A 26212-nucleotide genomic window follows, 5' to 3' on the forward strand; every position below is an offset into this window, starting at 1 on the left:
GGACAGAGGAGCTGGCGCCGCTCGCTGCCGCGCCCCCTAGCGAACCGGAGGACCTCGATTCTGCGCATGCGCTCAGGTGTGCGCGGGGCGGGGCCGGGGGGGTGCGCAGGCGCGGGTCAGGCCCCGCCCAGAGCGGCGGCGGGCGGCGGGCGCGGGACGGCGCGGTGAGTGCTCTGCCCCGGTCCGGTCCGGTCCGGCCCCCTCTGACCCGGGCCGCCGCGTCCCAGGGAGCCGCGCGGGATAGGCGGGGAGGCTCCGTCCCCGAGGCGGTGGCCCAGTCCCCTGAGGCGTCTCCCCCGTCGCGGTCGCTCCGTGCCCTCGCCTCGGCCTGGCGGCGGCTCGAGGGCGGCCCCCGGAGCCGCGGGTGTCGGGGGCTTTGTCCGCTCCGTCCCTGGGGAAGCGGCGGAGAGCGAGGCCCCGCCCGCCTTACCCAGGCCCCGCCGCCGGTCCGGCCCCAGCCCCCTCCGGGGCAGCGCGGAGGCCGCGACGTCTCCCGAGTCCGGGCCCCAGGGACTGTCCCTGCCCCGCGGTGCTGACGGGACCGGTGCGCACCCTGCCCTGGAGCCCGTTGCCTTGGGTGGCAAGAGGATTTCCAAACTGTTTTGCGTGCCAAAGTGTTTTTATTTCACGCGTAACTCCGGGAGGTTCCCCGCGGGTCGCTGCAGCACGGAGCGCTTCGGGCTGGCACAGCAGCGAGGGAAGTGCTGAACCCGCTGGCACAGCACAGGGAGCAAAACCCTGCCCAGACCCGGTTCTCTTTTGTCACCAGAACCTGAAGCAGTTTCCCTGGGTCGGTAGCACGGCCTCGGCATCTCACTGCGGAGCGGGGAACCGGCCCGGGATGCGGGCTGCGTGCGGTGGGTGAGCCAGGAGAGGGCACTCGCCAAGGCTTCCCCGGTAGAGGAATCAGAATCATAGAACTGGCTGGGTTGGAAGGGACCTCAGAGATCATCAAATCCAACCCTTGATCCACTCCCCCCGTGGTTCCCAGCCCATGGCACTCAGTGCCACATCCAGGCTCTTTGGAAATAGCTCCAGGGAAGGAAATGCCCCAAAACTGTGGGAAGCAGACAGGATTTAGCAGAGAAGCTTCTTGGTTTGTGCTTAAAACCTGTGTCTCCTTAGAAAGCTGGCAGCCAGGCTGGGTAGTTGTAGGGATTATTGCTGTGATAAGGCAAATGGGACCTGTCCTGTGCGTGGTTGGATGCTGCCAGTGAGAGGGTCTGATGTTTGTGGAGGGGATGCAGGGATGATGGCAGAGTGCTGCTGACCTCAGAGACAGCTTGTGAACAGCAGTAAGGTCTAGTGTGAAGCTGAAACTGTGTTTTCCCAGTCCAGAGCTCAGCTAACATGTTTGGGATTTTATCATGCCAAAACCAGTGATGTTTTAGTGTTTAATGATTATTTTTTCCCCCCAGTTCCACGGGTAGTTAACAATTAAGTATTGATGTGTTCTAGAAGTTCCCCTCTGCTCGCAGTCAGTGCTTGGAACAAGAGGTCCACAGAGGCTCATGTTCTGAGAAACCATGTAGAAAGGGGTCTGTTTTATAGGGAATCACCTGGCATGTGCTGTCCCTGAATTAACCCACCTGCCAGACTCGTTTTTCCCACACGTTTTCAGAGTCATTGGCTCTGTGCAAAAAAATGCAAAGAAGACTCGGAGTTCTGGGCATGTCAGTTGCCATGGCAACGTGATTTCCCATGGATTTTGGTCCTGTCGTAGTTGTGCTCTTTTTCTAACGTGATTTGGGGGTTGTGTGATCCTTGGGGATGTCAGTGGCAGTTCCTGGGAATCCTTCCCCTCACCAGATTGATTTAACACTTTCCTAAAAGCCACACACAGCTGCTCCCTGCCAGCCCTGGCTGCTGTTTCTCATGCATCACAGATGATTCAGGGGGATTTTTTTGGGGGGGAAATGTCCACAGATGTCACATCTTGGCAGGGAAATATAGGAAGAGAGAAATACTACTTCAGGGAGCTAAATATGAACCGTGCTTTCTAAGTGTGCAGAGATGGCTTTTTAAAACCCTAAAATAACAGAGGAAATGCTACATCTGTGGCAAAAAAAAAGCAATTTGGGCAGAAAAATGGGCTGAAAAATTATTGGCTGGCCAAATATTGGTTCAGGGTGCAGAGCTGCTCTTTCCTCACACTGGGAAGCATTGTGGCTGTGTGGGACATGATCTGTATGATGGGGAGAACACATCCCAGGAATCATATCCTGGGTTTAGCTGGCACTAGGGCTTCTCCAGTGTGTGGAGTCTGCTCCTCTTGTGAACTGGGTGTCCTTACTGGTGTCCTGGTACAGCTCTGGTGTTTTCCAGAGGTCATGATGTACTGGTACCTCTTCATCTCAGGTGTAATTGGTTGGGTTCCTTCTTAGAGTGGACCATATGAACCATAAATAAAGAATCTCTCATCTCTACTTGGTTTTTTGGACAGGAAAGAGACAATGTGCCCTGTTTAAAAGAGGTCACACCCAAGAAGGGAGTTTAAAGCTGTGTTTGGAGCTCAAAGGTTGGGTTTTTTTTTTAAGCCAGGGTAAACATCTGCGCTTGTGCTTCTCTGGGGTTCTAGTGACTCCTCCACAAGGTGCAGAGGTGTTCCAGAACATTTCTGCTGCTCTGGAGTCAGAGATACCTTCCAGTTCCTAAATCTTCCATCAAAGTTGGTGTGCTGGGTGGGGAACCATCTCCCCCACCCTGCAGGGAGTGGCAGGGGGGCCACGAGGAGGTTTTCCTAGTGACTGGAATCACGGAGTCATCACTGGAAAATTGTGTGTCGTCCCACACACACACACAAAGTGTTTTTGCTAATATTAACTTTAGTTCCATCTCAGCTCAACGGAGGGAAAAACTAGAAAGTGCCATAAATTCAGCCAAGCTTGTCAAAGCTGTCAAATTACGACCTGATAAAGCTCCTACCTCCTAATGATTACAGCCAGCAGCCAGAGAGGAAATGTGTGCTGGTGGGGCTTCAGCATTGTTAGATTTTTAATGTACTGTCATCTGGGGGCTCTTTGGCTTCAGTGGAGGGTGAAGATCTGAGCAGAGTTATTTCTGAAAAAAAAAAAAAAAAGAAAAAAAAAAATAGAAAAAAGAAAAAAAGAAATCCAAGGATCTAGAGTAGCATACTTGCCCCTCTCTTATCAGCCAGATTAATGCTGACTACTGAATTTTAGCAAAGGTCTTCTTTGGTCCCATTTGTTAGTAGTAGGAGTCCATAGAGATAATGTCTTTTCACGTATAAAAGATGTTATTGATTTTCTGTTACTGTTGTCCTGAAATGTGCACAGTGTGTCTATGGAGCAGTGACAATCCTCCATCACTAGCTTTATGGGAAAAGAATGGTTATTGAATCTCTTCCCATAAAATATAATCTCTTTCTCTCTTCCAGAATTTGCCAGCCCCTCTGGGAGTCCCTCATGTTATCTCTTTGAGAAAATTGATTTTTTTTTTTTTTGTTTGTCTCCACTTTGTACACTTGTGTTTAGCTTTATTTTTAATTTGGCTCATGTGATATGAAACGAAGGCTTCCCTAGCATGAAGCACACTGTCACAGTGTTGTATTGCTTCTTTTTCATCTAGGTTAACACTGTCAGGGTATTTTAAAATAAAATAAAGATATTTGTGTGGCACAAGTCTCTTGTATTGTTGGTGGGGATTTTTTTTACTTGGGTGAGTCATTGCCCTGCTCTTTCTTTCCAGGCAGGTCTGAGATAATGACAGCTTTTCAGTAAAGTAAAATTCAGGGTAAGTTTCTGGAGTCAACACGGGCTGATTGACTTCTTGGATGAATGACACTGTAGCAGAGAGCACAACATGCAGCACTGCCTGCTCAGGGAGCAATGGTCTTTGAACTTCAACAGTGGCAGAAATACTGTCAAATTTGTCCTTTCCTCTGTGTGGCAAATGACTGACAATGGGATTTTTCCTTTCAGGGAGGAAACGGCAACATGAATTCATAGATGATGAGTAGGATGCCAAAGCCAGAGATGACAGTGCTCTTGAAGAAATGCTGGGTAGAACAAAAAGGTAAAAGGAACAGATAATTGAGTGCATTTTGGAGCCTGTGGGACTTCAAGTGGTACCTTGCCTCTTAAGGCATGTGGCACGCCCCCTCACACCATAGCTGAGTTGTCTAAATTCCCTCCTCCTCCATTTTGCATGAAGTCCCAGTGACACCTCTCACTCCTGACCTGTTCTTCCTGTGCTTCCCTCTCCCCCAGACCTTCACCTTTCTGTTGCTGAACCCCTGTGAGACTCCCACCTTCCCATCTCTCCTTGCATGCATGCACACACTTGGGGGGTCCAGCAGCTGCCTCACACTGCCCAATTAGTCTGGCAATCATGGCAGGCTGTCTGCTGCCATGTTTTCTGGTGAGAACAAAAAAAAGAAATAAGAGATGAACTCAAGCATTTAATTTGCAGCCACTGCCACTCTCCCCAGGTGACAGCTCTGTGCAGCCACTGCCTGTGCCTGCTTCTGACTTAAACCTGAGCAGGTCCACGTGGTTAAAATGTTTGGAATGCATTTGCAACCAAGTTGGCTCTGCAAGGACTGAATTGCTTTCTGCTATTCTCATGCTTTTTACTGCATTTTGTGTTAATGCTGTTGAGATGCCCAGAGGAATCACTTCTTATTGGCTCTTTCGTTCTGATAAATTATCTCTGTAACTGAGGCATGATAGTCCACTTGGGGCCTTTGGGAAGTGAGAGGCAGATTTAATCACACCTGCAGAGAGCCCTACAGTTGAAAGGCCTTTGTCACACTCCTCCAGTGGCAGCAGAAGGGGCTGAAGCAACTGGCAAGAAGCAAGAAAATCTTCATTAGTAATGTAGCTCTTCTTGGGATATTTTCATGCTTGTTTATGGAAGACCAACTTTAATCCCCTGAAAGTCAAAAGCAAATGTTTTCCTTGAAAAGGTTCCAGGTTTGTAGCAGGTACCTGTGTGTTTGTCCCCTGCCTCTCAGCTCTCTCTGGTAGCAGGGTATGGGACAGAAGGGCATTTCTGTGGCAAGCAGATCTGGACAGTATGAGAAGCAGAATGAGGTGTGAATGATTGATGTGTGTAAATAATAGTTCTGCTCTGCAGGAAGTGTTGTCTTTAAAACAACAGAGAGGAATTTGCTATAGTTTTGGGGTTGGTTCCAGTTGTAAATTTTGCATGCTTAAAACTTTCTCATCAAGGTGTGGTTGGCCAGACAGAGCATTGTGCAGGGCAGGGTTCAAATCTTTAAATGTGCTGACACCACAGCCTCTCCTGAAACCATTAGTGCAGCTTTGCCAGTGTCAGAAATTATTTCTTCAGGCAGATTCATAGTGCTAGGAAATCTGAAGTTATTCTGTGTGCACACCAGGTGCCCAGGAAGGGAGTCTCTGGCTTTGTGCTGACCCTTGGCTCTGTCTTCCACTAATGTGTGATTGCTGCAGCAGAACCACTTGAACCAGTGCCCTCAGTGTCAGCCAAGTGTCTGAGGAGCTTATCATGGGGACAGGAGCTTTTTCATCTGTCAGAAGCTCAGAGCACGTGGAGTTTGCCAGAAAGCCAACTTTTTTTTACACTTTAAAGATAGAAACATACAGGAATTCTTTACATTTGTCCCTTTTCCATGGACAGCCTTTGGATTTTGTGCAGTATTAGCGGCTGAAAGCTGGGAACCCCAATTCCCTATCAGCTCTTCTTTGTTTAAAAGCAGCCTCAGCTTATTTCCTGTAGAGTAGTTCTCTAAGAAGTCAATGACTTCTGTGTTAGTGAGAATATTTTTGGGGTTCAGTTTGACAGTTTAGTTTTGTCTCTATTTAGTAAAATACTTTCCCAGTGTTGCTGGGATACAGGAGCTGCTACAGCATGTCCTAAAATCCTTGTTATGTTCAGGCCACGATTCCACAGAGAAGGAACAGAACCAAATTCAACTCTTTTGGTGAAGAAGTAGTAGTTTGTCCTGTGTTGTCTGGGAAGTGTAACCATGTTTGAAGTGTTATAATAATATCACATGGAATAGATTGTTGTTTTTTTTTTAATGGTGCTAACTTGCAGAGGCTATTGTGTAGTTAAAACATATTATTATATAGGGTTTAATAACACCAGAATTCAGGCATATTTTAAATAATAATCAGCAAACTTTTGTTGTTGTCAGTCCATACTTTGGGAGGTGTGATAGTTTTTCCATTCTTTTCCTGCATGTGTATGTTTAAGGCTCTTGGTGTGTTCAGCTCTTTCCATAAACGTGGATGGAAATCAGTTTCACTCTTGGAGTTTCAAAGTTCTTCCCTGTCAGTTTGGAAAGCTGTAAGTCTGCTAAAATTGGAGTGCAGTCAGCATTGGCAGGGAGCTGTGTCCTGATGGTTGTGCCAGTTCCCCAGAGCCAGGATTTCTGGCTCTCTTCCTCTGATGTGTTCCCTGTTCCTCCAGGATGTGTTCCCTCTTCCTCCGGTTGCTGTTTGGGGCCCTGGAGCTCAGCCAGCACAGTGCTGGACCATGGTATGGTGCTGGATCATGGCATGGTGCTGGACCTCAGCTCCCTGGGAATTCAGGAGCACAACCAGGCAGTTGTTTGGTGTTTGCTGGTTTTGGCAAAGAGCACTCTATGTGTGTTATTTCATTGCTGGTGCCACCGGGCATTGGCTCAGGGAGGATGCTTGGTGCTGTTGCTTTAAGGTGGCCACGAGCTGTGCTCAGCATCACCTCTGCCAGCTCCAGCATTGGGCACGTGCTCTCTGCTCAGCAGTGGCTGGAAAGCTCAGATAGGACCAGATTTGGCATCAGCATAATCACTTCTGTGGGCGTTGTGCTTTGGACGTTGCCAGCTCCTCACTGTTTCTTGTTTCATCCAGCACGTGGGATTTTCTGTGACCCTGCAGACAGACAGTGGCCTACTAGACTAGCTAGTGGTTGCTGTATTATTTTTTTTTTCCCCTTGAGTCTTGTCAGCATTCAGGTTTTCAGCTTCAGGGGAGCACTGGGTAATATGTTCTGGTTTGCTGTCCTGTTGATGCTTAGCTTGCTGGTGTCTGTGAGCAGTGGTGTGCTGTTAGTCACCCAGGTGACACCATCTGACAGACAGAGCTCTGGAGCTGGAAAAGGGGGGTGATCATCTGAGAGAGTTGCATCCAGTTGGTCAGGGTTGTGTTGCCTCACCACCTGATGCAAATTCTCCTACTCAAACGCAGATGGAGCTTTTCAGAGCACCTCATATGATGTTCTTGTTTAGCCTGTGTCTTGCAAGTGTTCAAGAAAGGGAGGTGAATCACTTGCATACTTTGATCTTAAAGACTCTGTACTTTTCCTTTTCTGTAAGTGGATTGGCAGACAAAATTTCCTAGTTGTTGTGTTTGAAGATCTTGCCCTCGGTGTCAGAGGCAAGGCAGATAGAGAAGATGCAGTCAGAGTTCCTCCACCTTTGAAATACTTGATGAAGCAAAGAGTATTTCATGGACCCATTATTGCATTTCAATATCAATCATTCAGTAATTGTGAGACATTCACAGAAGCCCTTTGGGCCTTAAATGGTGCAAGAGAGAGATGTTTTCTGAGCAAACAAATAGCCAGATGAGGTGGGAAATACTTTACTTCTGGAATTCCAGAATTACAGGCAGTGATAAGCCACTTGTTAAAAGCAAGCCTTCTCTCAGGTTTTACACCCAAAACTTTGGGGTTAGTCTGTGCAACTCTTAGTCTCTGCTGGCATGATTGTGTCCCAGAGCACTGGAGTGACCTGATCCCATTACTGTCACCTTTTTGTATCATTCAGGCAAAACATAAATTGTTTGGATTGTGATGAGTGCTCGAGGTAGGGATGTAATTTCATCCTCCAGACTTTCACCTTAGCTGTAAGGGCTTAGTGCTGAATACACAAGAAATAAATAGCTTATGTTGCTGGTCAGCACTTAAATTCACAGGCAGGCTGATCCATCTCTGAAATGTGTTCCTCAGGTTTGTCATCCAGGTGACTGCCCACTTCCCTGGATCCTGTGATAACTTCTGCACCTAAGATCTGTTTACTTTTTATACTTCTAGTTGATTTTGATAATTTGTTAATCTTATGGGAGGATTATCTTCTAGTTTTAATATTGTTTAAATTATATATATATATTTTTAAGCAGGAAGAGGTGTTATAAAAATTGACATTGTGCAACACTGTCACAGGTTTTACTGCTTAATCAGAGATGGAAGTTGAAAGACATCATGCAAGCATAAAAGAGAATTCCTATATTAATAGTTCTCTTACCAGCTGAAAAGAAATAATTTTATGCATAATTCCTTAGGAGTGCTTGCTAATTTTGTGTGTGTCTCCCACTCTAAGGAGTCAGTGGAAGTTATTTTAAGCTACGTTTTGTGGTTACTATAGGTGAGTTGGCAGTAGGTATCTAGTCCTTGGGAGGTGCTGTTGTGTTTCTCAATGCTGGACAGCAAGGTCTTCTCAGCATGAAGAGAGCTGCAAAGCTGCAATCATTGGGAGCACATTTTAAAATGTTCATAAACATAAGGAGGATAAAGAGAAGGATGTGGGCTCAGATGAGGTTATGCTAACTTCTGTGTTCTGTTTCCCTGGCAGAATTGGCCCTTTAGATAAGCATTAAATAGAGACAGATGCTGTCAAAAAAAGGGAATGCATATCAGCACCAGAAGTGACACTTCATAAGGACCTTTTCCACTTTATAGTTCAATAAAAAGGGTAATCTGTGTCGAGATATTCTGTTCTTGCCTACAGTTCTGCAGTTCTGACAGCATCACGTTCCTGGTTTTACCTTCATGCTGTCCCAGGCTGAAATACTTCATATTTAACACTCTGGGTTCTATAAATAATTGATGTGCCTGTCTTTGTAACTGAAGATCAGCAACAAATTGTATTGTTGTTGAATAATGGGGTTCTTCTGCATCCTTTACTTTTACATCTTAATCTTCACTCTGCTACTGAGAGTGTAGGAACTGATTTACTCCAGGAAAAAAAAAGGTATTGCTGTTCCAGTCCTTCAGGGGAGGAAGTTCAGGGGAAAGAACTGGCAAATGAAACCATCTAAGTAAAGACCAGCTATTTCTGCAGAATTTCCTTGTACTAATTACATGCAACTCTGGTGGGTCATGTGGGAAAGAATTGTTCTAATGCTCAGGCAAGTCTGGAAAGAAAACTCTGCTCTATAGCTGAAACTAATGAGAAAATATTAAACCAATAGTTTTTGTTTCTAAGAACTAGTGAATATCCTTGATGCCAGAGAAGAAAGGTTTTGTGCAATAAGGCACCAGATGAGCACTGGGGATAGTTTGAGTAGCCCCAGATGAGTTCTAGTTTGGCATACAGAAATTATACTTCCATTTGGTTTATCTATTAACAAATAACTGTGAAAAAGGCCAGGGAAGTTCCTTCTCATTGTGAATTTCTAGCATGGCAGAACCCAGCAGTGTTGGAGTCCCTTAAAGATTGGAGATAATGACTGCAACAACACTGCTTTTTAATTGAGAGTGTGAGTGCTCTCTTGTTTGTTAATGATGCTTCTGTGGGATGCAGCCACAGACTAAATCACAGGTGCATGAATGAAGGTTTGGTTTGGTAACTCCAGGGCTGATCTCTGGGCAAAGGGCAGAGCCTGGGTGGTGCTGTCACAGGTTCAAGAGCAGACTGGTGCAATTAAATTTTATTTTGCCTCTGGCTCCCAAGTACTGAATCTACATGTCTTTGAACACCTCCTGCCTCTGTCAGCATCATCAATTTCTCTTCCTTCAGTTCTCCTTTTGTTCTTCCGTTACCAGTTCCTCTGTTTTCAGTGCCTGAGGCTGACATTTTCCTACCTTAGTGACTAAAGTTAGGCTCCTAGATCCGTATTTATTCAGTTAATATAGACAGCAGTCCAATTTCAGAGGAGTTAACTGGCCTGGAAAAAGTTATTTGTTTAAAAGTAGGAACAGAAATTTGGGAGCATACCTTTGGGGACCTTGGATTTAAACATACTCTCCCCTTACTGTTTGCTCCAGCTGTCACTGGAGACCTGATACCAAACCAACCTGAAGATTGCACCACCTTGTACACATTGGGGGGAAAATAAATCTGAAATGGAGCCTTTTCCTCAAACAATAGTGGTTATGGGATGGGATTCAGCAAGCAGGCTCTGCCACCTCTCTAGGAGCCAGCCCAGGGGCAGCTGGGTGCTGGTGGGTGCAGGTAGGATTTACCCTTGCTTCCTGGGTAGTAATGTGCAGTTCTGCATATTAGCATGGGAGAGGGGTTAGGATGTGGGGAAAAAGATCTCCCAGGCTCTACAGCTGGTTACAGGATGAGAACAGCTTAAAAATAAACCTAAGAAATCCTTCTGTGTGCCTCATTGAAGACTGCACTAAAATTAAAGCTGAGGCTACCATGGGTGACAATCATATTACCTCCTGAAACTAAATAACTTGTCTTATTATCACAGGAAGCAAAGAGAAATGTCCTGAATATACTGTAGGAAATTGTCTTTACTAAATCTAGTCCAGCATTTATGAGCATTGTATATATTATTTGATTTTGCCAGAATTACATAAACGGGGGGGGGGAAAGCTGTTAATACAAGTTGACTAGCAGAGTAAATCACACCCTAATTATTCTTTTTTTTTTTTTTTTGCTTTTTTTCTGGCTAAAATTAGAATTTGATATAATGGTCAATAGACATTTTCTTTAATTTTTGAGACATAATTTCTAATAGTTAATCCAAACAGATTGGAGGAAGTTGCTGGAGAATTGAAAAAATAAATTATCTGAATTTTATGGTGACTTACTGGTAAATCCCCTTAGTTGGAAGCTTTAATTTACCTCATATTTCATTTTTTTTCCTCCTCCAACTGGCTTATGGGCATATATTAGAGCAAAATAATTGTGATTTTCTTAGTGCCACTAAGTTGCTTGAACCAAAGTGAAGCCAGAACCTGATCTCCTAGGGAAGGAAAGGGCAGCAGAGGAGGGACCAGTGGGGATGGGGCTGAGGCACCTGTGCTCCCCTGCAGAAAAATGCTGGAGGTTGGCACCCACCTAAGTGTCTTCTGAAGCTGTTTGGCATTGTACCTGAATAAACAGGGTTCCAGCACTGCTACCCCACTTGTTGGTGTCTTCTGGAGCTGGTGGCAGTGTAGAGGAACAAAGCATTTTTGCCCTTGTTGTTGGTTAAATGGGTAAAATCCTCTGTTTAGTGCTGAGGCTCCTGGTTTAAGTATCTACAAAAACATGCTGAGGTTTTGCACAGCCAAACCAGCTTTCCTCCAGGGTCCATTAAAATGCTCAGGATCTGGAGTTAGGTTTCCCTTTAGTCTGGTGTAAGTTCCCTATAGCCAACAGGGTTTTCCTGGATGATTTGAATGTAGTGTTTGCATTTCTGAGGGAAAGAAAAGGGCTGAGAATTGCAGAAGAAGCAGAGAGAAGGATGTATCCAAACCCCAGCATATGGCAGATGATGGAGGGCAGTTTCATCCATTCCAAATGTAAACCAGTGTCTTTAGCTCCTGGTGATGTACATTCTCCTCCAACTTAGAATCATAGAATGGGCTGGGTTGGAAGGGACCTCAGAGATCATCAAGTCCAACCCTTGCTCCACTCCCCCCGTGGTTCCCAGCCCATGGCACTCAGTGCCACATCCAGGCTCTTTGGAAAGATCTCCAGACACGGAGAATCCACTACTTCCCTGGGCAGCCCATTCCAATGCCTGATCACCCTCTCCAGAAAGAAATTCTTTCTCATCTCCAACCTAAACCTCCCCTGGCACAACTTGAGACCCTGCCCTCTTGTCTTGCTGAGAGTTGCCTGGGAAAAGAGCCCAACCCCCCCCTGGCTCCAACCTCCTTTCAGGGAGTTGGAGAGAGTGATGAGGTCTCCCCTGAGCCTCCTCTTCTCCAGCCTCAACACCCCCAGCTCCCTCAGCCTCTCCTCATAGGATCTGTGCTCGAGTCCCTTCACCAGCCCAGTTGCCTCCTTTGGTCCTGCTCCAAGACCTCAATCTCTTCCACACATCCTTTTAGGTATTTGGATGACAGAGCCCTAAACAGCTCATATTTCTTTAGAGAACCTTTCTGAAGGAATGTTGTAGGAGCTTTACCTGGTTTTGATGAAGTTAGAAGTGGTAATGATACTTCACAAATGCAGTGAAATGTTGTGAAGCAACTGTGTATTTATATGTACACACTGACTTAGTTAAATCTTGGATTTCTTCCTAGAAGAAACAGCTTTTGATTCTGTAAGTGGAGAGAGGAAAGGGCAAAACTATTTCATTTCTAACGCTGAGAGGGTTTTTTAAAGCATCTCTGTTCACACTTTTAAGAGTATTTTTGTAAAAACACTTGGCATTCCATGCTTCTAAAGCATGGAGTAACTTTGGGCAAACAATTCAGAAGAAAGGGGGTTCCAACATTGTCACTGTAGCTATTAAAGCTGCCTGAATTGCTTTGCTTTTTGATACTTGCCATAGCAACGGTGGATGTAGAATTTGCTGAATATCCAGAAGATGATATTTGAACATATTCTTTACAGTTCTACTTCTGCCTGTAACTAAGATGCCAAATCATCACATTAACCCACTTAACCATGCCAGACCCACATCTGCCATGGAATGACAAGACTTTTTAAAAAACCTTCATATTTACCTCCCTCTTAAAAGAAGAAAAAAAGTTTCAGAAGAGCAGCAGCTTTTATCAGTTGTGCTGTTAAAAATTATTCATTATTCAGATTGCAAAAAACTCCTGGCACATCTACTTTCTTTCCAGTTATCAGCTGGAGGTAGCTCTGTGTTTATGCCCCTAGAAAGGTGAGGCTGAGCTGGTGTGTGCTGCACCATACCAGCACAGAATCTGGTGCCATTCAGTGCCTCTGTGCCTTATCAGTGATTGGGAAACTTGAAAGATAGCAGCAGCACTTGGATTCCAATGATTTCTTTCTTATTTTATTGCACGAGGAATTGAATGAAAATATTTGAGACTTTGCTGGCATGTTTGATGAAAAATCCATGTTCAAATAACATCCATAAATCCACACAGATCAGACTGACACTGTGTGTCCTGCTGTTCAAATTACATATGTTTTTGCCTATATAAAATTCAGCTTATTAGGGTTTTTTTTCTCTGGGTGGAAAAGCTTCTATTGAGGAAGAGGATGAGTTTGTAGCCACGTGTAGCAGGGTTCATGCATGACAACAGTAACCCCAGCCAGACAGTGCTCCTCAGGACACTTGGTAGAGCAGGCTGGGTGCTGCTCTAGAACCAGGGTTAGGTGGTGCTGGTTCTGGCAGTGAGGTTGTTACCAAGCAGTTCCCTCTATGGGCTGGGCAGCTGCCCTCAGCAGCCTTGTCAGTCAGACCACTTGGACTCATTACTGTAATGAGCCACAGAAGCAGATAAGGAACTACTTGAGCTTTGGAGAAAAAGGAGAGATGGACACTCCTGTGCATACATGTGGCTGATGTTGCATTTAATTTTGTTTCTGGGTGATCTCCAGGCACAACCCCATGTGGAGCACCTTATGGTTATTTGTTCTCTAGGGGACTTAAGTGAGTAATGCAGCCAGGGCTGTGACTGAAATCAGTGTTTGTGCTCTCTCCCTGAAAAGAACAGAAAGCTTTTTTGTGCCAGCAGTGCCCCTGTCCTTGGGAGCAGCCTGAGTTCTGCCTGCATTTCAGCCACAAGCCCTGGAGTCTGCAGAACCCACTCCAAACAGCTCTGGAATTATTGTATTTGGTAGCAGAGTGAGAATCTGTAAGTTGGAGAAGGTGCTTTAGCCCCACCATTTGTCTTCTTTTTGTTATTTAGTCTTGCCTGAATATCCAAGTGGCAGCTCAAGCCTCTTGAACTCCATCCTGAAGTATTTCTTGGGCTGAGACAGACACACCAGGAGATGGGCTGGCTCAGAGGAGAGCCAGGGGATAGGATGGCACTGCAGGTTGTGCTGCTTGGCTAACTCAGGTGCCTTTTTCTTGGCAGAAGAAGTAGCACAGAGCTGCCTGGCAGGGAGAGGCACTGGAAGGAACCTGCTGCTCCCTGTGGAGCTCTGGGGATGAGGCAAGGTGAGCTTAGCCCTCTGCATCTTGGTGAGATGTCACCTAAACCTCTGGTACTTGCAGCAGGGAATGGGTGTCCAGCTCTTCTGCACAGGGAGATAAGAGTTTAATTCCAGCATTTTGGTGCAAACTGTGAGGAGCACCCACTCCACAGCTGCCTCGTGTCTCTGCTGAGTGTGCTGATCATCTCAGGATATCCAAGGAGAGACCTAAATTCTATCTAAATGATAACTCTTTGCTAGAATGATAACTGGAAGAGTTTCCAGCATACCCTGAATGACTGAAGGAAACAGTTATCTTAGCAGATCCTGGAGCTGCATCCATATTTCCATGTATTTATAGGACAGACTATACCAGATCAGCTTTGTGACCGTGGGGAGGGAGCCTGTCATCCCAAAGCCTCTCCAGCAATGTGCCTTTCACGCTCCAGGAGATTAACAACCACTGAAAATAGGGAAAAGGAATTTTCCTTTCTTCTCTCTTAGAAGACCCATCACACCATCCTCCTGTCATCTCCCTTTGGAAATGGCTTCAGTCCTTAGCAGAACCCAAAACCCAACAGGTCCTTTTAAAGAAGTTCCGCTCCCTTGATTTAAGGGAAAAAAAAATAATCTCCTTTTTGTGTGTTTGGTCACACACATCAAAGGAAACAACCGCTCTGTCTCCATCTCCGGTTTTCAGGCATTATTCGTGGGCCAGTGACAGGAGCTCTGCTTGAGAGACACAAGTGCCACAAACTCCTCAGCCTTTGACAGAGACAGAACCGGGCCAGGCAAAAGAACCGGGTCGCTGTTTTGTGACACTTCCCGTTTTTGATAGGACAGTGATTTCCCTGGGAGCCTCTCACCAGCAGAACCCTCCCGACACCCTGGCCCTGCACGGCTCTGCCACCCAGGGGTGCGGGGTTGTCCTCCGCACCTTCCCGGGGGGGTCACCAGCCCTGCAGAGGCCACCGTGTCCCCTGCGATGCTTGAGATCACGGGGGGGATACCGCGCGTGTCCCCGGGATGTGTCCGTGGGGTTAAGGGCAGCGCCGCAGCCCACCCACCCCTCTCCCTCCCTCCCGTTGTGCGGCCGGGGAGCCGCGGGGAGCCCGGGAGCGGCGGGCGCAGCGTTGCGATCGTGTTAACTGACAGCTCCTGAGGGGAGGCCGGACCGGTACCGCACGGCGCCGGTACCGCACGGCGCCGGTACCGCACGGCGCCGGTACCGCACGGCGCCGGTACCGCACGGCGCCGGTACCGCCGGTCCGTGAAGGGCGGGGCTGGCCGTGCCGCGCGGTGATTGGCTGACGTCCCGCCCTGCCCGCCAATCAGCGGCTTTGTTTGGGGTTACAGGGCGCGGAGCGGGCGGGGCAGCCAATGGCGGTCGCTAGGGGTGGGGCTCCCCGCCCGCCGCCTCCCGTTGGTCCTTCGCGCCGTCACTCTGCCGCAGGCCGCCGCTCGTTGGCTGCCGGTGCCGGTGGTGCCGTGCGTCACCGCGTGCGTCCCTCTTCCTCCGCGCCGCGGTTGGCTCCGGTGGTCGTCAGTCGCGCGTAGCCGCTCCGCTGATTGGCCCTGGCGGCCGTCAGTAAAGCGCTGGGTCCCGCCCTCCTCGCCATCCCGGCACTGCCGCTGAGTGGCTGCGGCGGGTGTCACTGAGGCGCTGCCGCTCTCCCATTGGCCGCGGCTGCCATCCATCGCGCCCATCCCCTCCGAGCGCCCGCCCACCGCCCGCTGCCATTGGCCGCCGCGGGTGTCAGTGCGGCGGCTCCCCCAATGGGCGGCGCGGGGTGTGCGCCGTGCGCGCGGGGTGGCCGGCCCGGCGGCGGCGGCGGCGGCAGCGGGAGGAGGCGGCGCGCGCCTGGGTCCCGGTCGCGAGGAGGCGGAGGAGGATGTGGCGCGCGGAGGGGAAATGGCTGCCGAAAACAAGCCGGAAGGTGAGAGAGCGGCCGGGCCGGACCCCGCTCCGCGCCGCCGGGCCGGGTCGGGGCCTGCCCGCCGATACCGCCGGGCTGCCGGCGCGCCGGGCCTGCCGTGTCGTTCTTTCCCCCCCCCCTCCATCCCTCCCTCCGCCCCTGCTCCCGCCGCGGGGCGGCGGCGGAGGCCGAGTCGCGCGGCGCGAAGTTTGGCGGTGCCGGGGTTGGGGGGGGGGAGGGTGGGGGAGGCGGCGGCGGTCGGCGGAGAGGGCCATGTGCGGCGGGCAGGCCGCGTGGCGCCGGGGCCGCGGCGGCCGGGCCGGGCACGGGGCCGGGCACGCCTCCCGCCGCCCGCTGGCACGTGCCCGCCCGCCGCCAACATGGAGGCTGCGGCGGGGCCGGCGTAAGGGCGCGGCGCGGGGCTCCGGGCCTGGGCCCGCCGCCGCCCGGGGTCACTCCGCGCCGGGCCGGGCCTCTCCGCGCCGCCCCCCCCCCCCGCATCTCCTCCCGGTCGCCGCCCCCCCCCCTCCCGCCGCTTCTCTCCCCCCCACCCCCCGCCGGCGGCAGCGCACGTGCCTCGCGGGCGCGCGCCCGTCACGAGCGGAGCGGCCTCGTCCGCGGCCCCGTCGCACCGGGGCCTCCGCGGCAGCGGGCGGGCCAGGGGCGGGCGCTGCCGGGGCGGGCGGAGCGGCGCGGCGGGCCCGCAGGTGAGCGCGGGGAGGGCCCGGGGAACTGGGGCGTCCAACTCCGGCCCGAAGTTCCCGGCGCGGCGGGGTGCCCGGCGCGGGTGTCCGCAAGGGGGAAGCGCTGCTCCGCCCGCCGCCCCCCAGCGGGAGCGCCGGACCCGGGGAGGGCAGCGGGGCCGGTGGGTGGGGGCCGGGGGTCGGGTCCTTTCGCGTGGCGGTTTGCGTTTTGTGTTATTTTTCCCCGGGCAGGCTGGCGGGGAGCGCCGGTCCCGCGTCTCCCGCACACCTCTGGTCCGGACGGCGTCACCCCGCATTGTGCTTTACCACAGCTTGCGGCCTGGCTCGCCGTGGCGTGGTACCACCGGTACCGGAGTCAGGACCTCCATCCTATCGGATCGGGGGGGTCTGCACCCCGCACCGCCCGGTTGTGTAACTGAAATCCGGTACATGGCGTTTCAGCGGGGCCGCAGGGATGGGTCCGGCCGTGTTGGGCACCTCGGGCAGCTGCCTCGGCTCTGGCTGGTGTGGGATTTTCCCTCTCTGCTGGTCAGGTGTGCCCCTCGCTTCTTACCTGTGTGCACTCCTCACCAGGAAAAACCTTTCTTGGGGTACCCGGGTTGTGATCCCACTCCTCTTTTTTTCTTATTTTCTTTTTTTTCCTTTTCAAAATGCTTTTGAAATATATATATATATTTATTTATCTTGTTTCTTGCGCTGTAGCAGCCCCAGAGCCCCTGTCAGCACAGCCACCTTCTGATTGCTCTTTGCCCGCAGCTTGTGCAGCAAAGTGAAGGCCAAGTGCTCTGAGGAAATGTGAATTTTAAGTAGTATTGGTGATTGTGAGTGCCGTCAGCTTCCTCTTCTATTAATCTCCCTGAAGCTCCCAAATTCATTAGTTCATCTTTCCCGTGATCTGGGAAGCACCAGGGCTTCATTCTTTTCTCATTTGCATTGATGTAAATGATTAATTCCACCAAAGTAGTAAAACACCAACTGTTTAACAGGGGTGTGTGCAAGAAGAGTGTTAGCAGTTATCTGGGCTTTATTGCTCAAATTGTGATGCTTTGGTTCTTCAGTGGCTGAGGGACTCAGCAGCACAACACACTTGAGCTTGATTCTCTTTCCGGGCTCCCCGTGCTCACGTATGATGATATTTTTTCTACGTAACGCTCAGGTTTCAGTGCACTCATTCCTGTGAGGCCACAGCTTTACAGAGCCCTGCAGAGCAGCAGCTCCTTCATTGGGAAGGTAAATTCGGCCTTTGCACTCCTTATTTATTGCAGCTTTTCTTGTCTTTCATCTCGGTAACTAATTCCTGTGGGCAGCTGAGGTGTGCTGGGGCTGGGGAGGTGGGTCCCTGTGCTTTAGCAGTGTGGCTCTGAGGCTGAGCCACCCACGAGGTGTGTGCTCGTCCACGGAGCTCCCGCTGGGTCACGGGGACGGTCAGGAGCTGCTTGGTGGCTGTGGTGGGACCACAGAACCCTCAGCTCGGTGTTGGTACCTGTCTTGTTCTTGTAGTAAGCTCCCGGAGCAGCTCTCGGTGCTGACCTAGTTCTCTGGTGTATTTTCAAGGAGGAAAGATCTAAACCATTCATTCCTTAAACTTAAACTCCGCCTGTCAGAAACTTAAGTGGGAATCGAAGCGTGATTCAGGATGAGTGTTTCACCAGCAGTGCAGGTGCTGGAGGAGAGGACACAAGTTGCTTTAGGTTTTTGTTACTTTCATTTTTAAATAAAAAAAAACAAAGTGAGATTTCAGCCAGCAGGTTAGTTGTGTGAACCTCTGCTTTTACCGGGGAGCTGTCTGCTCTCTCTGCCCAAAGTGCTGCAGCAGAAAGGAGCTTTGTGAGCAGCTCTGCAGAGCTGCCCGGCCTCTGAGTCAGCCCTGTCAGGACTTCTCCTGCCCAGCTCACAGCAGAAAAACCTCAGGAGCAGGTGAGGGTTGGCAATGCGGCTGGCATCTCTGTTCCCAGGCTGCAGGAGGGATCTCCACGGCTTGGAAAACTTGGGTGAGTTCTCTCTTTCTGGTTTCATGCTTAGGAAGGATGGAGTTGGGCTGGATGAGCCAGCAGCTCTTCCCATCCACGCAGCAGAGGGGTTGGGAATTTTGTGGTTAGTGCCGCATTTTGGGTCTAAGGACTGAGGCAGGAGGACTGACCCTTGGAAGTGCCATCTTGGTGGTTGTGATGGGCACTGAACTTCAGGGGGGTGCTTTGTTAAATTAAAGGTTTTTAACAGCTCAGAATAGAGTGTGCACAGAGAGCCTTTCTTTGTGTTTCTGTGTGTTCCCACAGGCAGGTCTGAAACCATAGCTTTGAGTCAAGCTGTGTCCCCATGTGTAACTGGTGAGGCTGATGTGCCATCAGCTGGGGTAGGTGCAGTTGTTGGATTTTGGGTCTGTGAATTCAGGCAGGGGCCGGAGGTGGGAGAGGCAGGAGGTGGGATTTCTCCCTGTACCTCCCACATGAATCCAGGATGGCAGCTGGGATTCTGGCAGCTGCGTTGGGTTTGTTGTTGATACTCAGCGAGAAGGAAGTTAGAACTTCAGATATTATTGAATGCTGAGTGATTGCTGGGGCAACTTACCTTTGTAAACAAAACACTCTTGATTTGGTTGTTGGACAGCAAATATTTATTCCTCTCTGTGGAAGAGTTGCATAACATTTTATTACTAAAACGAACCTGAGCCTATTGTGAGCGATGGATTTTGTGCCACGAGCTCTGTGCTGCCATCCTTTCTGGCAAAAGTTGGGCTGTCACGGTGCAGAGGCAGGGTCTGACACTGTCTCAGTCCGCTTGTTGCCCCAGAATTTTTGCTGAATTTCAGCAATTGGGATTTTACCAAAATTGCTGTTGTGAGACGTAGAGGCGAGCTGCCCTTGAGTGAAGTTTCTAGACCCGCTGAGAGGCTGCCAGCCAGCAGGGCAGTTTCAGAGAAAGGGCTTGATTTGCTTTCTTCAAGCAGGAACTACTTGTGTGTGCAAGGTCAAATTTATTTTTTTTTTAGTACTTTTGGTATTATAATAGTTTTACACACAAGGTGCCTGATGTAAGGCATGGAGCTTGCTTAAACCTCTGGTTTTTTAAAAAAAATCCAATTCTCCATCTCTTGTTGTTAATGGTTTTCCCAACACTTTGGCTCAAAGGTAATTTGGTTTATTTGTGTGGGTTGTTAAAGCTACGTTTGTGTGAAGTTTTTCTACAGATGTTGTAGCTCAGATTGCATTTCCTGTATTGGGAAATGGTGAAAGGATTATGTACCAATAAGACTAAAACAAGTATTTTTAAATTCAGTCTTTCAAGACTTGGTGCTGACTTTACTGATATTTTCAGATGGTTCTTCCCAAACACACAGTCTTTAGAGCTGTGGTTATCAGAGGAAGGGGAAGTAGCTCTCTTACCTCACTGTCCAGGCGAGGGAGCTGGAATGTGACCTTCCTTTTTGCATGTCCCTTCTGTCTCTGCTTCAGTAAACCAAATATATCTGCAGAGGGGAAAAAAAAAAACAAAGCCAAACCTGTCTGTGGAGTGAGATGAGGCTGTTAGAGGGTGCGTTGTGGAGTGGAGTACAGTTGTGGGTAATTAAAAAGCAGTGCTTCCAGCAGCTTCTTGCATCTTCATGTTTCCTGGCTTCCTCTTCCACACCTTGCTGATTATTTTCGTTCTGGCTTTTCCTCTCACTTCCTGACCCGTTTTTATCTTCTGTGGCTTCCTGTACCCTGTGTCCTGTTTTCCCCTCTTTTAAACCCTATGGGTTTTGAAAGGCAGGTATGCCTGTGGGTGCTGGTGTGTTGAAACCTGAGTTTTTTGGGGTGCAGCACCTGCCCTTTTTCTGGGGGAATGCTGGAGGTGCAGCCTTGTACCAAGGAGCAGCTCTGTCCCTGGGCAGCAAGCTCAACCTCCTCTTATCACTAGGAATGGAGAGCTTGGTGTCCTTCTGCTCTTTTTACATCTTCTATTGAAGGGGTCTTGGGTTTTTTTCCTACCAGCTCTCCAGGTAGGTTTCCAAACTCAAACTTCACTGGTTTTTTTGGTTTTTTTCTTTAAAAAAAAGAAAGGAAGAATTACTGTGGCTGGTGGCTGCTGTGTGTAGGCTCAGGGTTAAGTCATTCCACTGGACTTAGCCAATGGGACTCCTGAAAAATTTGTTGTAGTGTTGAGAACGTTTGTAAGATTTAAAATGTATAAATGAGTGCTTTATTTTTGATTGGTTTGACTGATAATATCCATCTCCTCTTTTCATTGCAGTTGAATTTGATGATACAAATTTAGTGAAAACCAAGGGATGAAGGAATTGCTGACAGGTCTAAAACCAAATGAATTGGTGGCAGTGAGCTATGGTCTGACCATTCTGTTGCACTTGCATGTTCAAGTCATGCATGAGCATGCTGGTGAGCTGCAGGAGCTGCTAGGGAGCTCCTAAAGATTGCTTTAAAAATAGTTACTTTTGTGCATCTTCAGTATTTAGCAGAATTCTCATGTTTTGTATGGGTAGCAGAGTGCCAGCTGATGTGGGAGGAGAGGAGGCTGTGAAACAGAGTAGTTGGGTTTGTTGGTTGAGGGAAGTAGACACCAAAGTGCTGAGCACAGTGATAAATGTACAGTAAGAAAGAAATAGCTAATTGTGTAAGTCAGACTTTCTTGGCTTTCATTAAGAATTGTGCTGTTGACTCTTCCCTAAAACGTTCCATTGGCAGCTTTAAATAACTGTGGTGTTTACATTGAATTCAGTTATGAAATGTCAAGAAACTTCTGCTACCTGAAAAGGATAAGATAATTTACAAGTAACAGAAAACAGGGACAATGACACGCAGCAACAGCAGAGGTTTAGCTCTGTTTGTATTTTTTAGAGTGTTTCATAGAGCTTGTCATGGAAACAAGGTATTTATCACAAATATCCCAAGAAACAAGGTTAGAATCAATAACTTACTGAAGGAAAATTATTTTGTTGATTGTCCTTGATACTGCTGCCATTTCTATGGTTTTCTCCTCATCCTTTTCTGGTTCTCCTGCTCCCCTCCCGTGTCTCTGCGGGCAGCAGTCACACCTGTGTGTGTGCTGGTTTCTGATTTGTCATCTCTTGCTCCTATTTTATCTTCTTCATCTTTGCCCCAACAATTCCCTCTTTCTGTCCCCCTCAGGGGCTGCTCCATCCTCTGGGAAGGGTCGGGAATGCCAGTGCTTGGGCAATGTCCCAGCCCAGGGCTGGCATCCAGTGGAACCCTGCTGAGATAGCTGCAGAGCTGGACCTGGTTATCTTATCTTAGCCACCCTCCATTGATAGTTTGAAACTGGCTTTTGTTGCCAAGAGATTTACAACTGTCATCATCCAAATATTTCTAGAAAACAGACCAAAAGCTGTTGGGTTTGCTTATACTGCTGCTTGTTTACTGATGGAAAATGCCAGGAATGAAGTTTAACTGTGAGAAATACCATGCCAGTCCTTCAGATGCTTGGAGCAGGGATAATTCTTTGCATTTAATTTGATTTTTTTTGGTGTCCAGAGGTCAGCAGGTAAAAGAATGAAGGACTTCAAAGGGACTTCATCCCCCCACATCCACAGGCCAGGACCAAGCAGAACCAAATCAAGATGTGGGAAATGCAAATATGTCAGGAAAATGATTTTCTTTTGACTAAATCTAGACAGCTTGACTTCAGTTTTTGTCTATATGTATCATCTTTAGAAAAAAGAGGTTTTGGAAGAGCAGTTTTTTTGTAAAGGAGCTTCAGAAAAGCCAACTGGGTTGATAAGCAGAGGGAAGGAAGGAGATTGGGGTTGGTGTCCTTGGCTCTTGGCGGAGTCACTTTGGAGCTGTGTGACACACAGTGCATGTGGGGTGTCTGAGGAGGGCTGAGGTGGGTCAGTACTGCATTGGATCCCACCTCTGACCCATGTTTATGTGGTTCTGGTCAGTGGCATTGTGGTTAACTGGGTGCCCTCCCAATCCTTTTCAGTACCTAATAATTACCTTGTGATTTTTGCTGTTTGTTTTATATGAAAGTGCCTGTCTGTAACATTTAAGCATCTTTTACCTCTCTTGTGAGGTAGTAAAGAAGATGGCCAACTTTAAAATATTACTTCATAATACTGGGTTTATAAAACTTGTGTTTGTGATTTTATAGGCTTATTCTTTATATTTATTTCCAATATGGAACTGTCTGCAAATCAGCAGTTGATCGACACCTATTCAGCCACTTCTTTATTCTCCAATCATACATTATATTGATAAACTGTGGTCAATGGTCTACAAATCTAAATTCACCTTCAGGATCACAGAAGATTTAAGAACCAGTTAAATAAATAACTAAAAGAGGGGAGGGGGGATTGTTTGGAGAGTGGGGGGTAGAGCACAGACTCACTGTGTGATTTGCTTTTGTGTGCTTTAAAGTTTTATGGCCCATGTTGCATCCCTTGGGAGGATAAAGTGCAAGGAGCATGAACAAACCCATAAAATTACGAAGGGTTTATGTGGTGTAATTAATATGGAACTTTCCATGAACTTTATAATAGTTGTACTTTCTTAATTTTATGCGGATTTCTGGTTTGCTCAGGAGTAATCTTGGAGATTGGTAATGGAACTTAAAGTTTAGATTTTCATACTGAGTTGTAACAAGTCACATTGTAGGCTGCTGTATTTTAGTGTATAGTTTCTATATTGTAGTGCTCAGAATTCCCTCTGCATGCCTCAGGAAGCATTTTTGAGCTGTCGCCAGCTTTGCACTAAGAAAAAAACCCTGTCAATACAGCTTTACTGGCAAATCCTCCTTGTGCAAGTGCAGCTTTGCTTGCAAAAGCACTTTTTATTGACACCAGATAGGTTTGGAGATCACAATGTCATAAGTCACACCCATAGCAAAAATAATACGAGGGAGAAAGTTCAAGTACAGATCTGGCCTGGATTTGCACAGTAAAGTCAAATAAGCATTGGGAAATTGCAGCTTCTTTTTTTAACTACAGGGGAAATTTTAGCTCCAAATAAATGTAAAATATTCCCTCTGGAACGTGCTGGTTGCTTGGTAGGTTGAGCGTGGATGCTGAGCAGCCTTGACTCTCATCCCTCAGACTTGATCAGAAGACTCTTAGGGTGGGTGAGTGTGTGTTTCAGCTCGACTAGACATGATGGATTTGATTCAAACCAAAGGACAACCACTTGGTTTTTGCTCCACCTCCCTAAAGATCCACGTGTTTCACTTGGAAGGATTGTGGTGATTTGAGGAATGTGAGTAGCAAAGTGATAATTTGTCTGAAAGAATATGAGCTCCTGGAAGCCAGTCTGCAGGTGGGGATGGCAGATCCTGGGATCCCTGGGGAGCTGCTGATGCCTTCATGGAGGAAGCAGAATCATGGAGTGGGGGCCCAGGGGTGGCTGAGGTCTCCCAGTGCCATTGATGCAGCAGCCACTGCCTGCAGAGGTTTTCCTTCTTTTTGGAATAGGTCTTGAGTGATTCCAGCAGGCAAGGAAAACACATTTTAAAGCAAGTGAGTGAATCATTTGGAGTGAGGCACCGCCTTGTTCTTCATCCTCATTGCTGGTTGTCCTTCTCCAAGGTCAAATCTCTTGTAGAGGTCATTGAATTCAGGATGCACTTCCCAGAACATGATTATTGTGTGTTCTGATTGTACAGCTCGAGGATTTGTCAGTGAAAGCCTGGCAGGTAGAGACAGGAGTCAGTTGTTTTTGGCACTGGGGATTTTTTGGAGCAAAGACATGTCATTGCTAAGAAGAGGGAAGGGAAGTGTAGGTGGGATGTGGTTGTGTTGCAGGATGGTGACAGTGACCTTCTGCTGCTATTATAACACCGAGGTATGAGATGCTAACAACAGGAGTTGGAAGGTTTAGAGTCAACAAGTTCTGATAACTTCTACCAAAACATTTTTAAGGGATCTATTATCCATAGGCACTTTCTGGATTAAAATTACTGATAATTGATGACAGTGGAAGAAAGTTAATAAAACGAGCTGAATAATTAGAGGTCTGGCAGGCCTGTGAAATAATGGAATGAATGATAGAGGACTTGACTGATACGGAGGTAAGGGGAAGTAATACAATTAATGTCAATTAAAATGTGCCCATGGAAAATAAGCTGATGAGATGTAACTGTGGATGTAGTTTGGCTGATAAAAGCAATAATGTGTGCTGTAAAATGCTTTGCTGCCTTAATGAATTGAGTGTGGTGCAATGCAATATTTTGAATGAGGAATGAAAACGGTATAAAATTAATGCAGGGAATGTTAAGTAGGTACCAGCTGAATTGGGTGGTGGATTTGAAAATACAGGTGGGAATGGCTGGGGACTGCCAGAATACAGCTATATTCATTGCCCCAAGCAAGCTGGTGTCTTTGTCATGACATGAATTTGTGAAGCTGTGAGCAGCCAGGGATGGTGGGAGATTCCCAAGGTGACAGTCAGACCTGCAGAGCGTGGCTGGGGAGAAGCCCTGTAGAGTAGTGGTCTGAGATAGTCAGTGTCAGCCAGAAGAACTTTCTTGCCAATTTCTTTATCAGTTCAGCAAAGGTCAGTACAGCCCTTTGGCCCAGGAGGAGGTACAGAACCAGCAGCCCCGTTGGTGTGAAGCATCATTCCCGGTAAGGCAGGGAGCGCCAGGACTGGTAAATTACAGAGCAGCTCACGTTTATCATACACATCACTGCTTATCTTGTAAACTCATCTGCTGTGCTTGCACGAGTAGTTGATTTAACAGCATGTATATTGTTGAACTTGACACATCCAGGAGTATAATCAAGCTTTAAAACTAGCAGGGATGCCTGGCTGCTGGCGTGCCTGCAGCGACTGCGGGACGGGAGCGCTCGGCTGGGCTGCGGGTCACGGGGAATTTCTGCGTCCGACGTAATTGCAGAGGAGTTTTATCATGATGCTGGCATCTGTTTAATGGCATAAGGTGATTAGATGTGTAAAAGGAAAAAGTATCCTTTTTCTCTACACTTCCAAATGAGAAATGGCAAATTGTTTTGTAAAATACCAGTGAATAAGTGTCCTTCTCATACACCGCTGCCCGGTATCTGTCATGCGCAGCAGAACGGTGGAGAAAGGCAGAGATGGGGGTTTTTGGAAGAGGAACTAGAAAAATTCTATGCTGGGATTTTTTTATACCTTTTCTGCAGGGACAGATCTGATCCATAAACACACACAATTTGTGGGAGCTGTTGATTCTTTAGGTGGTGTTAAGCTAGAGAGACATCATCAAGTTTGTGCTTTTGAGGGCTGCTGTTTGGGCTTCTGGGGGTTTTGGATCTCTTTTTTTTATTTGGGTTTTTTTGCTTTTTTTTTTTTTAAGAGCTTTCAATGCACCATCTATATTTTTAGCAACAACAATTATTTTGTATTTTTCAGTATTTCTGCTTTTGAGACCCTCAGGTGTGGTAAGTTAGGAAGATTTCCATCCCTCTTCCTCGCTCCCGTGTTGAGGAACTGTGCTTACTTTTTGAGGTGTCCATGGGAAGAGTGGGAAGAAAAGCAGTTGGGTTTTACTCAGGCACAGCACATTTTAGTTTTAAATGAACTAATAGAGCTTGACTTGCATTTCTGCTGCAGCCTGACAAAATTATAGCAGTTACTGGGGCTCTGTGCTTATTTACTTGCAAATCCTGTCGAGTG

General features: G+C 47.9%; 1 protein-coding gene across 1 annotated transcript in view; it reads left to right on the forward strand.

Moving 5' to 3' along the window:
• The first annotated feature begins 123 nt into the window (after nucleotides 1–123).
• CAMTA1 (calmodulin binding transcription activator 1) overlaps nucleotides 124–26212 on the forward strand; it is a 249262-nt gene continuing 223173 nt past the window's right edge. The window contains exons 1-2 of the mRNA XM_030463641.1: nucleotides 124–164; nucleotides 3942–4035. Coding sequence (XP_030319501.1) covers nucleotides 3969–4035 — 67 coding nt within the window. The 5' untranslated portion in view covers nucleotides 124–164; nucleotides 3942–3968. The remainder of the gene's footprint in view (nucleotides 165–3941; nucleotides 4036–26212) is intronic.

The sequence above is a fragment of the Calypte anna genome, chromosome 21, assembly GCF_003957555.1.
Source record: "Calypte anna isolate BGI_N300 chromosome 21, bCalAnn1_v1.p, whole genome shotgun sequence".
Classification (NCBI taxonomy): domain Eukaryota; kingdom Metazoa; phylum Chordata; class Aves; order Apodiformes; family Trochilidae; genus Calypte; species Calypte anna.